Source organism: Anoplopoma fimbria, chromosome 19, assembly GCF_027596085.1.
Source record: "Anoplopoma fimbria isolate UVic2021 breed Golden Eagle Sablefish chromosome 19, Afim_UVic_2022, whole genome shotgun sequence".
Lineage (NCBI taxonomy): Eukaryota > Metazoa > Chordata > Actinopteri > Perciformes > Anoplopomatidae > Anoplopoma > Anoplopoma fimbria.
In genome coordinates this window covers 12,071,254-12,089,854 of record NC_072467.1, presented here as the reverse complement: position 1 = coordinate 12,089,854, position 18,601 = coordinate 12,071,254, and the positions used below count along the sequence as shown (strand labels likewise).

At 39.0% G+C, this 18,601-nt stretch overlaps 1 protein-coding gene across 6 annotated transcripts in view; it reads left to right on the top strand.

The window, feature by feature from the left end:
• Positions 1–510: 510 nt before the first annotated feature.
• nlrc5 (NLR family, CARD domain containing 5) overlaps positions 511–18,601 on the top strand; it is a 35,309-nt gene continuing 17,218 nt past the window's right edge. For 5 of the 6 annotated variants that reach the window (XM_054619478.1, XM_054619476.1, XM_054619477.1 and 2 more), the window contains exons 1-20: positions 511–540; positions 2,044–2,393; positions 3,377–3,463; positions 5,794–5,979; positions 6,260–6,414; positions 7,455–7,586; positions 8,599–8,914; positions 9,946–10,357; positions 12,102–12,246; positions 12,983–13,113; positions 14,549–14,780; positions 14,865–15,106; positions 16,400–16,483; positions 16,728–16,811; positions 17,008–17,091; positions 17,215–17,304; positions 17,443–17,493; positions 17,610–17,639; positions 17,922–18,005; positions 18,312–18,395. In XM_054619478.1, the coding sequence (XP_054475453.1) occupies positions 2,060–2,393; positions 3,377–3,463; positions 5,794–5,979; positions 6,260–6,414; positions 7,455–7,586; positions 8,599–8,914; positions 9,946–10,357; positions 12,102–12,246; positions 12,983–13,113; positions 14,549–14,780; positions 14,865–15,106; positions 16,400–16,483; positions 16,728–16,811; positions 17,008–17,091; positions 17,215–17,304; positions 17,443–17,493; positions 17,610–17,639; positions 17,922–18,005; positions 18,312–18,395 (2,963 nt within the window). In that variant the 5' untranslated portion in view covers positions 511–540; positions 2,044–2,059. The remainder of the gene's footprint in view (positions 541–2,043; positions 2,394–3,376; positions 3,464–5,793; positions 5,980–6,259; positions 6,415–7,454; positions 7,587–8,598; positions 8,915–9,945; positions 10,358–12,101; positions 12,247–12,982; positions 13,114–14,548; positions 14,781–14,864; positions 15,107–16,399; positions 16,484–16,727; positions 16,812–17,007; positions 17,092–17,214; positions 17,305–17,442; positions 17,494–17,609; positions 17,640–17,921; positions 18,006–18,311; positions 18,396–18,601) is intronic. The other variant, XM_054619475.1, reaches the window with a different exon arrangement.

Here is an 18,601-nt window from a genome sequence, read left to right as displayed (position 1 = left end):
GATATATAAATCATGTATTAAAGTTTAAGTTATAGACAGCAATACAGATAAACTGTGATATATACCTTAATAGTTACAGAACAGAAATTTAAGTTGAGAAACGGAGGTAGTAATAATGGAAATGGACAGATAAATGATAAGATAGGAAAAAGAAGAAATAAAAATACACGTTTAAAATAATCAACTAGAATCCTGCATTTCTCATTAGAAATAGTTTACTAACTATGTAGCTGAAAAAACAGAGACTTTCTCTGTCTCTATCTATGTCCATAATGACAATGACTGATGTCTTCCCGTGATTATTTGAATCGCAGGGCTTTCCACGGTTAAGGATTAATCTTAACCCGTGATCATTCCCTGAACCTAACCAAGAAGGTCTGTCGCCTAAAGATAAGTGGCTTTCTGATAGAAATCGCACGTGCAGTCGCACTTACTGCGCAAAAGCGAAACCAAAAGTTTATACGCAGCTACTTTTGGTTTCGTTTCGAAATAATAGATACTCTGCCTGCAGAGGGATGAAGTCTACGACAACAGTTGTTGGTAAGTTCTTACTTTATTTATATCGGCATAATCAAATTTTTAAACGAAAAGGAACTGCACCGTTTAATACAGCCTATAGTCTGTGTCAGTAGGGCTGCAGATAAAAGACTCATCACACTGCGACGCTCGTTGCTTTCAGGACAGGCTTGAGGGACACTTCTTGTCATTCCACACTGAATGCGTCAAAGGCGTTATGGCTTCCCAAACAAAATCACTTAATCTTAATTGAACATATTATCAAATGTAACCCGCCTCAAAATGCAACAGTATTAGAAGGTTAGTGAGATTCATGTAAAACCAACCATGGACTGCGGTCAAGCCAGCAGCCTCTCAGGTTTGCCTGGTCAAACTAGCCGCCGCTGTATTCGGAGTGTGCGATTGCTCCAATACTCACGGTAATGCAATGGAATATATATCAGCCTTTTTCTCAAACTTTGATGTGGGATAAAAACTATTTCTTCTATAAGTAGTTTATGAGTCTAATATTTTTGGACAGAGTACTTCTTGGACTAATTGCACAAATATTATGAAGTATTTTTACTGTGTACTTTTTGAGTAATTAAGGTCAAATCTCCCCCATAGAACAAGAATATGCCATTTTGGCAAACTTTGACATTGAATAAAAACACTTTCTTCCATAAGTAGTTTATGAGTCAAAGTATCTTGACCAATATTCAGCATTTTCCTCAATCTTTGATGTGGTATTAAAACACTTTCTTCCATAAGTAGTTTATGAGTCCTATATATAGAATAAGTACTTCCCAAACTATATGCACAAATACTATGAAGTACTTTTACTGTGTACTTTTTGAGTAATCTAAGGTCAAAGTATCCTACAGTGACCATTATGGAAGAAAGTGTTTTTATTCAATGTCAAAGTTTGCCAAAATGGCATATTCTTGTTCTATGGGGGAGATTTGACCTTAATTACTCAAAAAGTACACAGTAAAAATACTTCATAATATTTGTGCAATTAGTCCAAGAAGTACTCTGTCCAAAAATATTAGACTCATAAACTACTTATAGAAGAAATAGTTTTTATCCCACATCAAAGTTTGAGAAAAAGGCTGATATATATTCCATTGCATTACTATAAGTATTGGAGCAATCGCACACTCCGAATACAGCGACGGCTAGTTTGACCAGGCAATCCTGAGAGGCGGCTGGCTTGACCGCAGTAACCATGGCACGTGTCTGAAATGTTTCCTGACTAATTGGATCAATAGAAAATGTAGGAAAATGTAGGCTCCCCATTAGTTAACAAATGTGTTATCTCCTTTTGTTGCATATTTTTCCAATAGAACATTTTCCATTTTCCAATAGAAAATGTAGGTCTATTGGATCAATAGAAAATGTAGGAAAATGTAGGCTCCCCATTAGTTAACAAAGTTGTTATCTCCTTTTGTTGCATATTTATATTTTCCTTGAGTCAAAGCTTTTATTGAGGTGTGGGCCTGAGTGGGAAATTTAATATGTGTGCTTGTGTTCATGTTTGCTTTTCAGCTGATGGAGTCTGACCATGGATGAGGAGGTTTTTCCTGACGCCGAAAATGTGAACTCCGTCTTGGCTCAGGAATCCTCAGAACTTCTCCACATCCTTAGCGGTCAGTCACCCGTAGTCATCATGAAATTGTGCCAAATGATGCCCAGTTATGCTGGTTGGGACATCAACCTGGCCTCCAGTATCCCCCCTGCAGCAGCAGTAACAGAACACATCAAAGCTGTTTTGGAGTACTTTAGGGTGGCCAAAGCTGAAGATTGCCGCAACTTCCTTCAGAGCATGTGTATCCTGTGTGAGAACATCCCCATGCACCTGGAGTCCAGGCTCATGTCAGTGGCTGGATATGAAAATAGTGAGTATAAAACGATGCTCTGAGTGTTTATATTGAGTGTTTACAGTACGCTAGGTGACAGCATCCTGAGTCACCTAAAGTCTAAAACTTAGTTCAGTTGTGAAGTAGCCTATGTGCAGTCATTTCAACAAGTCATTAAAGGTAATGCTTAGACACAAGGCAGGACTGATGAGTGCCAAAAAAATTGTATTGTAAATTGGTAATTTAGCAAAAATGACACAGGGCATGAATTGGGGCTGCATTTCACTCTATGGACTGAAACGAAAGTGTTTAATGGAAAGCACCTTCTATTGCTGCACCGATTGCATCTTAACCAGAAGAGCAACCCCACAGTGCCCTACGTATTTCACCAGTGCTGCATTAACAAATACTCTTTATTACACAATAAACAAAATAAGAGCCCAGTCAGTTTAATGGGCAACATTTAACAGCTTCAATTGAATGCTATCTCCTATATCACCTCACACTCCGTTCCCAACACAGTTATTGTTGACTTTGTGCTGCTGCTGTGTATTTGCATAATGAAAACACCCAATGCAGCTCCCAAAATAAAAAGTGGCTTACCAGGAACATTACACACCTTTAATACAATGTAAGGCAAGTGATCCAGTAGTCTGTTTTAAGGTGAAAGGTGTTTCTTTTACTGTTGTTTCATTATCTTTATTATGTCCAAAGTAAAACGCCCCAAAGCAGATAATGACAAACCAAAGAAGAAAAGTGAAAGTTAAAGGCAACAGTGGGGAGAAGCAGCAAAAATCAGCATACAGTATTTTCAGAAAATCTTATGACTTTTGTTTCACTTTGGGAATGTTCTTTCATCTCTGGATGATTTAGAAACTAAAAGTGAGAGCCTACGAATAGAGTGCAACACATGCAATATTCTTGCAGCGCACTTGAGAGCATTATTCATTTAGGATATTTTACAGTAATCCCGGTATTTTATAATGTACTGTATGGTTTGAATGTTTTTTTCTGCACTGTAGGTGCTTGCGAACATTCCAGTTCCAGTGTGACGGGCGGGAAGTCGTCATCGCCGCCTTCAGAGCAGCTCGTCAAACGGCCACGGATTGGTAGAGCATACATACACGCAACGCTTCAACCTTGTTACATTGCAGCTACAAACTAACATGGAAAATGGTCATTAACTGGTTAGAATCCATAGATTTATTAAGAGAAGTGGATACAGTGTGGCAGAGTCAGCTGCACATGTAAACAAGCATTTTCCCCACCAAAAGTTTATCCTTAAAATGCAGGTATAGAAAAGGTGACATAAAAAAATCATACAAGGTCATTAGTGTCTTGTTGTAATGTTATTGCATTATTTAATATTTGTAAAACTTTCTCAGTTTATCTCTTTTTTTTGTTTGACATTTCAATGTCAAGGTCATTTTTTTCTGGCATGGCCAGAAAAAGAGACACTAAATCACAATTGTCATGAGTTACATGGAAGAAACAAGAGGTCGACCGATAGTGGATTTTTAAAGGCTGATATGATTACGATAGTTTGGAGATGGAAAAACCTTTCTATTAATGGCCAAAACACAGAACTTCTGTTACTTCTTTTGCATGACCCGTTACAGTGTTAAATGCCACTCTTACAAACCATTAATGTTTGTGCATTTTACTGGGTTCGTGAAATTTCATAAATAGATAGTTACGTGGCTGGATTATTTGGAACAGAGAATGCCAAATTAGTAAATAAGTTAAAGTAACAGTCTGTTATTGTGGACAAAGAGCTCATAGTGTTGTGTTATGTATACTTTAGTGGGGAGAAAAAAAAACAAAAAAACTGGTCAGATATTACTGCTTTTTAATTTTAATTTTCATACATTCCTTTAATGACAGATGTTATGACCTGGACACTTTTGTTATTATCTGCAATCAAGACGTAACCATAAAACACATAGTAAAATCCAAAAGTAAAAGCAACAAGATGTTTGCATTCCGCAGTAATGTTGGGTTAATTGTGGGTGTAACCCAGGCATCTTTGCTATGCTCCTTTTACTGAGTATCATATTACCAGGCTGAATCAGTTCTCATGTCGGATGTGCTCTTCCAAAACCAGCCTACTCAAATGACAGCCAATACCTCTGCATGAATTGAAAATGCCAAGCAGCTGATTTATTTTTTTGTAGATTTGTGTTTTGAATTCCATGAGTCATTTCATTTGCCAGACACACGCAGACCTTTTGAAACCAAATAATCCGTTTTCTTGTATTGTGACTTTTCTAAATGTTGTGTCTTGATTGTTGAGCGTGGTAAAATAACTTTGTTATTGTTCTGTTGAAACTGCAAATAGATAAAAAAAAAAAAAGAAGAAAAGTAAGGAACCACCATGCCCTCTGGGGTGCCACAAATTGAAATTTGGCTGCTGTTTATTTGTGCCTCCCAACTTTGCACCTCCTCAAGAAGATTGAGCCTCATTCACAGGAGAAATGTCTTCTTCCCCACCCACTTAAGTCTGGCCCAGACCCCAAGAGCTTTTTGGCCGATTTAACCCCGATTCACCCCTTCCAACATTTGAAAAGAAATCCGGTCCGGGACCTTGGCTGGTACAGATGTTCTGCCCAGATGATCTGGTAATGTTAGGGGTTTACAGATCCAATCTTAAACCTCCTAAATCATGTGCAGCCCGGTCTGAGCCGTCACTATAATATAAATCATGTTTCATATTTAGGAGAATCTGGATGATTACGGTTATGATTATATCACAAGAGAGACTGGTCTGCTACAAGGACACAGACCTGAATGAAAGGCCCTTCATAAAAATGGTGACTTCGAAATCTACCGTATCGGTGCATCGTACAGCTGAGATGGAGGAAAGGCTTGTTTATATGTGGCAAAAATGTGTGAGACATTGTGCCTATTACAGCCAGTTCTCACCCTGTCCATTTTGTTCACACTGCTTCACTGGGTTGCTCCCTCTGTTAAGAAAGTCTTCATAATATCCTAGTGTGTGATGCGCAATTTTTTCAAATCCTGCAGTATATGTATGTCTAGATTTGAGAGAAGAAAATTTGTGAAAATTGTGTGATATGCTTCCCAATTTTCAAACTTTTGAAACTGCTGTAGTGTGAGCCCTACGCAGCTTTCACGAAGATTCCGACATTTACTAAAGTTTTCTTAGTCAGGATTTGTTCTTAAGTAAAAACAGAATCTACAAAAACTCAGGAGCACAGTCACGTGCAAAATTATTGGTTATGTCACTTACTAGTTCAATGTGATTCATCTTTATCAGAACACAGGTGCAAACTGTTCTATGGTTTAAAAAACCTCAAGAATCTGACGTAGAGAACCTCTCTCAAATGCAAAAGAAAAAACAAAAATAGGTGAATGAGGCCGAATAACATTTATTCCGTCCTTTACAAATGATGTGTTTTACAATGTATTATACCTACAGATTACTGGCCGCAGTACAAAGCTGCAGTGATGCTTTTCCAGAAGAGGAGGTGGGAGCGACTCAGTGAGCGCCTGGTGAGTGAGGTCCAGCTGGAGAATGTGTGGGTCAGCCTAAGAACGGCAAACAGAGGCAGGGACAGACCTGATCAAACCCCTGGATCAGCAGACAAAGGGGGCAGAACACCAGGTCAGAATTTCTTCCTCTTCCTCCTTTTGTTCATCAAAAATCTGCTGAATTTATTCGAAAAATCTAATCTTCATTCAATTGGAAGAATTTAAAAAATATACTTAAATGTGGTACATGAATGTGAAAAAATGGGTGAAAAAGGAGATGGGGACACTCAACCTAGATAGAAATATGTCTCTTATGGTGCGGCTTGGTCATATAGGCACAACACTGTCATACTGATGAAGGATTTAAGTCTGCTATACATTTAATAAACACATTTATTTTTCACTAAACTCAGAGCCTGATGGGGATTATGGGGCAATGGATTCCAGAGTGACATTGGAGACCTTTCTCCAGGGATGTGCGGGGAAGGTGACAGTTCTCGTTGGCCCAGCTGGATCAGGAAAAACTCTGCTGATGTCTTGTTTAGGACAACACTGGGCACAGGGACTAGTAAGTTAAAAAAAAATGATCAGCGTTAATAGTTGTTTGTTTTACATATTGTCATCATTATCGGGGATACTGTGTGCCAATCTGCTGGATAGAATTTGTGTCAGGATTGATCAAATTGTTATTACAAAGAAGAAGAAGAAGAAAGATCTTTGGGTAATTTATTAAAAGAATTTGAGTTTCAAAATAAATTAATTTGTGCAATCCAACTCTTGAGTCAGGTGACACATTGGGCAAAATGTCACCTGGAAACTATTTCTGACACATACCGTTGTTAGCAACTGAACCATGGACAAGCAGCAACGAATTCCACTGCAAGTCGATCTCCGCCAATTTTCCACATTAGTTTCGGTGTAGAGTGTGCAAAACGTTTTTAGGCTTCAGAGGTCTGCTAAATTGCCTCAAGTGACGTCACAAGCATCTGAAGGGTGTTTGAATCCTGTCCAAACCTTTTTATCACAATAAAAATAAATTTAAAGGTTCCCAGTGGACTCGAGTTAAGTTTGGATCAAACTTAACTGAATTAAACATTTAAATGTAAGCTTACTATAGGCTTAAGCTATAGCTGTATTCATTTTGGATCAGCACTCAATATGAGAGATACTTAGTGTTCGTTTTCTTGGATCAGGGTATCATCAGGTTCATGATTGACTGTTAAAAAAGCAAACGGAAAAACTTTATTATCCACAATTCTACTCGACCCTCAACAGTTCAGTTCAATGCTAATTTAGTCTTGAGCGGCTAGCCTTAAGCAGAGATGAGGAGCAAGCTACAGAAGTCTGGTAAGCTAAATCCCAGTTCTTTTCATTATCAAACCTGTAGTCTCCAGTCCCAGCCAATTTTGCGCAGCCGCCTCTGAAGCCACAAAAGGCTTCATAAAACTTTTTCCACTTATGCCGTAGTACTCTACAAGTCAACAGACTTTGATGTGTAAAATGAGTTGAGTCCCCCTTTGACTGTTTCTTCTCTGCTTGGTTCATTCTCTCATTTGTTCATTTTATTCTCTCTCTCTTTCTGTTTCTATCCCCTTCGCTCTCATCAAGGGCCCTGTCCCTTCATCTTACCTGTTTGTCCTGCTGGAGTTTCGTCAGCTCAACCTACGGTCCCAACCTCTCTCCCTGTCTGATCTGCTATTCCGACACTACGTCCCCATGAAAGAGGGTGATCACAAAAAGGTATGCTGGTAGCAATGCCAGAACAGTGCCTTCATTTATCAGGATTTTTCTGATGTTGAATTTGAAAGTAAAAGCATTAACATTAAGTATAATAAGCCACAGCTGTCCTGTAATACAATCAATGGTCAGAATGATCTCAGGTTCATTGGTAGGTCAAATGAGGCTGTATTCATAAACCTGTGTAGTGCCAAGAACCTGTCCTGATAGTAAAATGCATACATTTCTAAAACCAAAATGAAACTAGAAGGCCACAGACGACCACCGAGGATGTTTCTATAGGTGTAAAATAATGCATACATCTGCCCCATGATTCTGAACTGAAGTTCAATAGGTTCTTCCTTGGCCTATGCTATACCCCTCCTCCAAGTTAAGTGAATATTAGGTCTGTAGTTTTTTCCGTAATCATGCTGGCAAACAGACAAACAAACATACAAACAGAAAACGAAAACATTCCTTCCTTTGCGGTGGTAATTCTTTATCTTATAAAGGAAAGAACTCTGTAGTTTTGTAAGCAGTGGAGAAAACGAGAGGTGAGAGCAGGAGAAAAGTTATTCAAACTGAATAACAGGAGTTATGTAGTAGAGTGCTACAGGCAAGGACATAGGTTTAGTTTAGTGGAGGGACACAAGGAAGTTTGATGGTCTTCAACCCAATTGTGCGATTTTCTATATTTATATACATTTCTATCAGTCTACCAAATATCACGTTGTGATGTAATTTGTCATGTGCCTTCAATAATAAAGGTTGTCCATTAGTAGTACAGTCAGAGGACTTGCGTTGAGAGCCTTTAAAGAGTAAAGGGTTGATTATATATATACTCATGTGCACCAGTTAAAGGCTGTATTTTAAACCATGTGTTAGGTTCCTAGGAATAATTATTAAAAACTCTAGTACAACACACACATTGTAACAAACAAACCATAGCCACCAATGTCTGTCTTTAAGTCCAACAAGGTGAATTCATTATCTTCCAATGTATGTACATTCCTCATATATTCTATGTTCTGAGCAGGAGGCCATTGTGGATTACCTCCTCTCCAATCCAGAACAAAGCTGTTGGGTGCTTGATGGCTATGATGAGTTTCACAGCAAACTCACCAAACAAGAGGTGCAGAGAGAGCTACTGGACCCAGAAAGGCCTTTGCCCGTTGCAGACCTCATATCAGGGCTGTTAAATCGCCAGCTTCTTCCAGGATGTACTGTGATGGTGACCTGCCGTGTACGCGATGTCATCGATTTGGAAGGCGTATCAGATAAAGTCGGGCAGCTGCTGGGTTGGGGCTGCCATGAGATCAAGGAGTATGTGGACAACTTTTTTAGAGGAAAAGGTAAAAACATGCATGATTTTACATTGGGATATTTGCTGTTCTGCATATACATAAACATACATTTATCTATCTCTATGCTTAATTTATAGAGGTAGACACATGTAGATTTAATATACACTGCAGTTTCTTTGACTGCAGGTTAGTGCATAGTTTGACGTCCATCCATCCATCCATCCATCCATCCATTATCTATTTTCAGCTGTGGTAAACATACCACTTGTGATACACAAGCTCCTGTTTGGTGGTATGCAAGAGCCTTGCTTAAAGACCTAACAATTGCACTCAAACTGGTCTAAGTACTTAACTTTAAACCCCCGAATTAAATATCATAAAATCTAATTTTAGTACAGACCACAGTTATTCATTACATATTTACAAAAAATTACAGTGAAATAGAAATAAGTTGTTAATCATTTAAATATTTTAGAACTTAAATTTGGTTTGATGTGACATCTTACATATCATGAAGTAGTAGCACTAGCTGTTGCAATGCAGTCCGATTTGGACTCCTTGGTTATTTATTATAGCATCAAAATAAAAAGATGTTACCAGGCTAGCTACATCAATCTGGGATTCAATGATTTTACTAGGGAGCTGGCAGGGTTAAGTCTGAAAAAATGTCATGTCAATGTACATTTTAAGCTGCAGTTTGACAAACTGCATTCATAACAATAACATTTGACATTTAAACATTTCAAAACAAGTTCTGAAACAATTGATTAGGGTTAACTCGCATTTTGAAATTGTCCTTGCATACCCACATATGTGTTTTAAGTTATTGCAGTTGACCTATGCTCAGCTTGAAGTCAGGCTGAGCTACAGCATACAAGTTATTAGATTAGACTTCATGTAATTATCATCAAAACAAGAAAACAAAAAGGAGAGTCGAGGATATGCCAATCAAGATCTGTCTGAACACGCCCACAGAGTAAAAAAGAGCTCTGATAAGGCAAAATAAAAACACGTGTGGGTCTTCCTTTCATTTCTCTTGGCTTAAACTAATTTATGTATCAACTGCAAATGTCACTCAGCAGACTCAGCTCTTGGGATGCATGCAGCAGAACTCCTTCTTTCCAGTCAACACCTACTAGCCATGTCATCCCTCCCTGCTCTCTGCAACATCTGCTGCATCTGTCTGGAGCATTTACTGCTGGAAAGTAGAGACCCAGGAAGGACGGCGATCCCTAAAGAAAGAGGAAGCGAGACAAGGAGAAAAGCGGGAGAAAAAGAAGATAAAGGAGTACAGAGTGAAGATCCAGGCGAAGGTAGTGAAGACATGATGATGGATGGAACAAATGGTAGAGCCCAGCTACTTCTCACACAAGCCCAGATACCCTCGACACTCACACAGGTCTACCTCACTGTTCTCGGATCCTTTCTGTACAGTGACCCTGATACAAGAGGAAGCAATGACGAGCTGATTACCACGAGACTTCCACAGAGGTGAAGGCTGAGTAGACAAGAAACATATAAGCATATATCCACTGTTTTACAGCACGGACATATAATTTCAATGAATCTGTGAATGTTAATTCAGAGCTTTAAAAAAAACCAAACATATAGTGCATTGTCTTTGGTATTTTAATGATAGACTTAGTTCTACTCACTTAGTTCTACTCACACAGGCTCCTCCCTCTACTAGACTCTATGGGTGATTATCTCCTCTAGTCATAAGCATGTATTAGCCCGCTGAAGTTTTTCTAGTTTAAGCCGGTTATTCAGGAAGCGCCTAACCCAAAATGTTTCGACCCCAAGGTGAATAAGGCGGCAAACACAATGGCTCGACAATCTTTTTTCTCTTAAGCCAGCTACAATTTGCCCTACCTCTACGGATAGATTCGCTGATTCAAGAACCTTGTCAGTGCTTGCATTGTCTTGGCGTCATCAATGCAGATATTCAACACTGACAGCAGGGGGATCAGGGAGGGGAGGTTTGAGACAGGACATCAGGACATCAAGCCGTTTTGCATCAAGCCGCTTACGAAGAGTGGTTACACAGATGTGTATTAACATGCTGGTAACCTCTGGTTCTGAGGAGTGAAGCAAATGCGCCAGTGTATTAAACTAGCATTATTTTAAATGGCCCCAGGGGGTGACTGCTCTGGTTGCAAAAAGAAGTCGAATTGTGTATGGAAGCTTATAAAAACATTGGACCTACTTCTCAGTTCATTTATCACCTCAGTAAACATTGTAAACATAAAATTATGGTCTCAACTGCTAGTTTCAAGTCTTCTTCAATACAGCATGATGTGCATTTAGTAAGTTATGGTCCCATTTAGACTAGAATTGACGATACAGTAGGGTATGCTTTAGGGTTGGCTCCATCCCATCTGATTAACAGGTCGCTACCGCTAGCAGAGCTGTATAAAACGTTTTTATGTCACTCCTCCACAGTCCAAATATGGTAAATTCCGTTCACTGGTTGCGAAAAGTCAAGATGGCGACTGACGAAATCCAAGATCGCGATGGCGAAAACGCAGAACTTGAGGCTTCATGACAGCAATTCACAAACCAATGGGTAACGTCACGACAACTGCGTCCACTTCTTATATACAGTCTATCACTATTATTACTACTATTACTGGTTCAGCTGTGCAAGTTTTGACATCCTCGGCTATGCCTTGGCTCCACGCACCTTCAGCAGATGTGTTGACACAGTGCTTCGGCCTTTGCTCGACTTGGGCAGGAGGGTCTTCCTTTATTTTAATGACCTAAGCTTGATATCTAAGTCTGTAGAATTGGCTTTTTTCCACACAGCCTAGTTTACCTTACAACTTACCAAGTTGGGGTTCGCAATCAACTGGAAGGGAAGCAATCCCCTGCCGGGACAGGTGGAGTATCTTGGGATTATGGTTGACGCGTACAGGCTGCACTGTTGGACCAGAGACAGACGACCCTACTGCCGGCAGTCTGTAACTGCTGCGAGGTATAATGGTAAAAGCACCAACTGTCATGCTGACAAATTTCAGTGTGCGAATGCTGGCTTGTGATTGGAAGAGAGTATTAACCATAGTGTGTATTAGAGGGCTTCGCCTGTGCTTATAGAACCAGGGTTACTATATTGAAACCTTTACTCATTTTTTCCAGTTTTCACTTTTATGTCATCTTTGATAATATAAAGTACTAATGCAGCAAAAATGTATTATTTGTTTTCATGTTATCATCTGTTTTCTGTCTCTTTGTGCAGTATTCTGGGTCAGTATCGATCCGAGTTGTGCGAGCTGACTCAGCTGGCCTGGAAAGGCTTAGAGGATGGCAAAATCCTCTTCATGGAAGAAGACATTTCTCAGGATGTTTTGAAGTTTTCAATCAGGACAGGACTCATTTCACAGGTTAGACTGTACAGTATGTGTGAATGTTCTTAACATAGTTGGGGGTAGTCATATTCAGATCTTCCCATCATCAGCCTGTGACATGGCCACTGGCTGGACTGCAGTGAAAATGTAGTATTTGAAAGCCTTAACGTTGTAGATTGAAGCAGAATATTTTGTTAAAAACATGTTTGGGAAACAGACAGTTTGTGGAAATTATTACTATCTTTTACAAATACATTTTGACTTTTGAACTGAGACAATTATAGAGGAGAGCTGAGCGGCGCTTTGCAGGCTATGTGTGTGTAAAGAGAGTGACAATAAGACGGAATGGGAATGAGGTGGACTTTGCACGCAGTGTATCCGCAAGTTGTTAAAATGTTGTCAAATGTCAATAACATAAATGAGGCATTGGAGTTTCAAACTGTACAGTACAGCCTTAATGTCTAGGGTTGATTTAATGCCGGGGATGCTGACGTGAAACTATGACAGGGCAAATTAAATATTATATGTATTATATGATAATAATATTAACAATGTTTAAATACATAGTGGTAAAGCCATATTTGCTACAACAATGCTATATTAACAACCACTATACGATGTTTCTTAGCTAGTATTATGTTTTGCCTCGCTTGCAGAATGGGTCAAGGAATGGAAACCCTGATATTCATGGTTTCCAGAGGATGAGTAGCAATACATTTTGTTCTTGTAAGTGACATAATAAATATAATGTTTGTGGATATCTTCCTGTCAGGTGGAGCTCAGACGTGAGGATGGGATGCTTGTCAACTCCTACTGCTTCACTCATCTGACTTTACAGGAGTTTTTGGCTGCACTCAGAGTCATGACCAGTGCTGATGTTAGTGACACGCAGCTCAAGAAGAGGTAGGGAACTGGATTCAGTGAAGCCAAATGGAACTGTGCTCGGTCCTGTTCATATAATCAAATTATAATTACAATTAACTACACTGTTGTTTTAGGAAGTTTGTGCCTGTTGACAGAATCACCAAATTATCAAATGAGCGATTTACTGAAAATGGATGTTTATTTACAGTGTAGCATGTACTGAATGACACCATTTTTAACATTTTCTGAATAGCAACACTGAGCTTTGCGCTTCTTGATTTGAATGAAACTTCATCTGTTAACACCTCCATCAGGTCAGGAAAATGCCAACTTGTTTTTGCTGTGTGTGCACCAAACTAAAAACCTTGTAACTTAAGTTTGAAAAAACAAGTTTTAGGTATAAATAAATAAATAAATAAATATATATATATATACAGTATATATACACACACACACACACACACACACACACGTCATATAAATCTATACATATTAATCAACCACCTGAACAGAGTGCCAGAGGTACTTATGGATTATCTGGATAATGACAGAAGGTACAGAGTAATATAGAATTTCAGCATATAATATAACGCTGTGCGAGGAACATACCAGGAATAACCCAACCAGGGAACAAGATATGAACTGTGTAAATTGAGCACACTATGACCTTTCTACCTAAAATGAGGCCAGGAATTCACTGATGCAGGCAAAAGCTGCATGGTCCAATCACAGTAGGGGAGGCTTAGGGGGCCAGCAGAGGTGGGGGGCACTGACAGCAGACGTCACACAGCAGGAGGCGAACACCGTCACCTAATAAAAGCCTTCCTGTTAACGGCCACATAATAAATTATATTAATGGTTTGTTTCTTCCTGCATATTTTTGTCAGGTGGAGAGAGTGTGTTGCTACTACTACAGAGTTAATTGAAAGACAAATCGACAGGACTAACCCACTTACTTGAAGTCTGCACTTTATTTAATCAGCACTTTTAAGCGCACAACCTTAATCAGCTTTTTTACTGCAAAAGTGTGTTGTTTTTACAAATGAGTGTTACTAAAACCCTCTTTATAGCCCTGTAAACACACATATTAAGTTGCTTATAATCAGTTTTTTCTTTGCAAGCTCCCTATGAAACCAGAGAACACAAAATCCACATTAGAAGCATTAAAGTCATTGGAATATTTATTAATTAATATATATCTTTTTTTTTTTTTTTTTTACACATGGCTGGACCAAATGAATCAAGCTGCAGGTGTGAAAGTACCCAGAGACTTCTTTGCTGAAGGAAAATAAAAATCATGTTAAAAATAAATATTTCTCTCATGCCCACTATACATCACAACAGTGATTCCTCTCATCTGACTGGAGAGGGAAGGAACTGTGCTCTATAGCAGCAAAAAAAATGGTGTGTACCTTAATCTTTAACCAAATTAAATGCTGACTTTTCTCTATCTTTTTCCCCAATGCTTTCTCAGATTCAGTCTGAGAACTCGCTGGACGACCAAGTCAGACCAGAGGACAGTCTTTACTGACTCCCTGCACCTGTTTTTATGTGGTCTGGCCTCCCCACAATGCACTTCAGCCTTAGTTCAATTAGCCAGGACCCCTGGTGGAAAAGGAGGCCAAAGTTGGGTACAAAGACGACAAAGCCTTGTTCTGAAACTGCTAAAAAACCTTTGTCACAGCAACACCCTGACTGGACCAAAGGTGAGTTCTGACAAACGGATGTATAATTTAACTTTTACCCCTGTTCTTTCCTTACTGATCCTTCCTTCTCACATATCTTCCCAGATATTGGAGCTTTGCCACTGTGTTCAGGAGAGCCAGGACCACCAACTAGCTAAGCAGGTTGTGGGTACGAGACCCACCTTGGAGCTGCGCAACATCCGGCTACTACCTAATGATATTGATGCTCTGGCTTTTGTAGTTAACTCAGTAGGTGATAATGGCATTGGTTTGGACTTTGGGGCGTGCTCAATGGAGTTGGAGTGTCTAGATGTCCTGCCCAGGTGTCAGTACATTCAGCACCTTAGGTAAGTCCACACAAAAACAGACAAAAGCAAACCATTCATTGCATCAGCAAGCCTACACACACACACACACACACACACACACACACACACACACACACACACACACACACACACACACACGCACATACTCACGCACACATGAAACATCTAAATGATCTGTTATTTAAATTAGCGTCAGAAGCTAAATTTGCTTTACATTTTATATTATATGAACCCTTGGGGATTATCACTTCCTTAGAGGCCACTAGTTATGTAAAGCCAAAATGCTTACACCTAGCATTTGAGCATGTGAGGCTAAAAACTATTTTTAATGCCAAAGGCATGGTGCACTTGAGCAGTTGGAAACTGCCCTTGTAACAAATGTAAATGGAACAGTGAGGCGAAAGGTGTTAAGCCGTCAAGAGTATGTAAACCTGTGTTAGGCATCCGGACGTTTAGAGAGCAGTTGAAGAGCGGCATTGAGTGTAGCTCCAGAGTGAGCCTCCGCTTTGCCTTCAGCATTCCTCAGCTGATTGGCCACCTGTCCCACATAGTGTTAATCTAACTGAAGCTCTTTATTTCCTGCTGTGTTCCTGAGTCTCTTTCTGTAACAGTCATACAGTAGCCAGGACTCAAGAGCAAAAAAACCCCAACAGCTGACACCTTTAAGAGATATTTAATCAGACCAACTAATAAAGAGGAATGAACTCTCACACAATGTGTACACTTAAACATGTAACTCAACTCAAACATAAAACATTAAACATTTTTATTCTTTTTTTATTTTATTTTTTAAGAAACATTTCCATTGTGTTTTTTTTATTTTGTGTGTGTTATCAAAACATTTACTCATTCCTGTGCCCATCCCCTTACCACAGCACACATACATATTCAACAACCTCCCAACTTCAACCATAACCATAAATACCAACATTACATTGTAGCTTCTGATGCATATATAGATATCTACAGCTCTTTTTTTTGTATGTTGTAATCAATTTTGCACAATATCTTGTCAGATTTCATGGGTTGCCCTTTCATATTGTACATAATTTATTCTGGGGTGCAAAATGGCCATTGTTTTATTGAAGTTTAGTGCTTAGATTTCCAGTTAACTAATATGAATGTGTTGCTGCTGTCATTATTAATAGTATATACTTATACTTTTCCCATTTACATTTGTTTGTGCTGTGCAGGGTTGTGGTTCATTTTAATGTTTATAGCAATAATGTTGATTTGAATCCCTTTTGCTTAACAAATTTGACATCTGTTAGGGGAGTCTTTGCTTCATTTCACTGTATGTGGGCCTTTCAGTTTTCGCAGCCGCAAGTATGACGACAAGTTTGCTGAGAAGTTGTCCTCCATTTTGCCAAAATTCACAAACCTGAGGAAACTAGAGTAAGATTGATTTTTTTTACGTGTCTTCTTCCTACTCTATTCTCTCTTCCACAGTCTTTTAAATCTCTCTTTAATTAATACAAAGTGCAATAAGAGTGGTGTAGTTTAAATGTTGTTTACCTTTTCCAGACTATACTTAGACATGAATGTAATTGCCTTTGAAATACAATAAGGGATGTAGTAGAAAGCAGCCCTAAACACCTTCACAACAATGATTGACTGATTTTGTCTTTGTCCTCTGAAGGTTTTGTGGTGCCAGTTTGACTGCCACAGGAGCGACTAGTTTGGCCTCTGCCTTACCGAGCTGTCCAGGCATCACTGAACTCAAGTATATTTGCTTCAACCTATTTTAACTGCTACATCAAATAACATGTCTTCTGACAGATCCATTGAGGAAATGTGTGAACAGAGTCTCGTGGATCTGACTAGATACTACTTTGTATCTCCTTATACTTAATGTTCTGGTGAAATAGTTTGGGTGCAGGTCTAAAGTTTTAACACCAATCTTTGTTTTTGCATCGCAGCCTGAGTGACAACCATCTGAAAGACGGAGGGATCAAACACATAGCTGATATTTTTACCAAACAACCAAGACTGGTTTTGGTGAAGTAAGTACATACTACCAATGAGAAGTGATTTTTCAATAACCCCAATATCTCAAGATTTTTACAGATTTGTAGCTGATACCGTGCATAAGAGTGTGTATGTGTGTTTGTCTGCGCACCTTGCAGGCTGGGTCGAAACAACAGCTCTCTGGAAGCCGTGGACTATCTCATCGGAAAAATGTCTTTGTGCTTGAACATCCAGCAGGTTCATGCAGAGTATGACCACACCCATACCCACACACACACATAAACACACACACACACACACACACACATACAGTAAACCACATTTTCCTGGTCACCTGCAAGTAATCATTTTCTATACAGCTGCTTGTGTGGGTTTTGTTTTTGCAGTGGGAGGAAGGAATTGTCAGTCACTTTCTCCCAAAACTCTGATTTACACAGGTAAGTTTAATGTAAGATAAACATTATGAGTAAATACAAACCAGTTATTAACCATACAGTGTATCAGCAAATGAATACGGTAAAACTCTATATAATTTATGCTTTCCCCCCTGCAGCCATAAAAAAAAGTCTGAACCAACAATCAGGTAAGGCATTAGACAATAACACCCTTATCATAAAAACACTTTCCAATTCTTTACTAGCATAGCCAGTTTCCTTGAAGAACTTTGCTCCTTCTTTGAACAAGTGATTGAACCTTGACTTTTCTTTTTGAGAATCTTGACCAGAAACAACCTCTGAATCAATGTCAGACCAGTTAGTTTAATACATTGATTTGAATTTGATTTAAACTATGGTTTTCATTTTTGATGTTAAGCCCTCGTTTGATGTTTATACGTTTTAATCTTGCGCTAAAATTTGTTTTCCAGCTTGTTAAACCAGAAATGGAGCAAGGCTGATATGCAAAAACTTGCAAAGTCATTGGCACATTGCCCCGCCTTGTCTGTCCTGAAGTAAGTAACCCTAAATACACCTCTTCAAATTTAGGATGCTCCTAACCAATGATACAACACACCAAAACAGAATAATGCAGTACTGAGTACACAACAGCCAATTATTGACATATTGTTTTACCCTTGTTCCTGGCTCAAGTAAACACACCGTCTTTAGACTTAACAGTTATTACAATTCAGGCATTCAATGTAAGTAGTCAGTAGAAGTAATTTCACTTCCCATTTTGCCATCAGATTAGGGTTCACATCAACTGAAATTTTGGATGTTAGCACTCATTTCGCGCTGCATGTGTGTTTATTTCCTAGTATGTCTGGAAGCCACTTGGATGTTGAAACTCTGAAGACACTGACTCAGTATTTGCCGGAGATCAACGTCACCAAAAAGATCATGTAATACTAGACTCATACCAAACTATGCATCTCAAAGCACAAGAGTGACATAACAGCTACATGTATTCTGCATATGACATATTTACTTGCCTACTTTGCTATACAAAATTCCTTGTTATACACTATTTTACCTAGCTTTACAAAAAGCAGCATGATGACACTACTACTACTACTTAATAAACTACTGAATATGTTGTGGTTAAGGA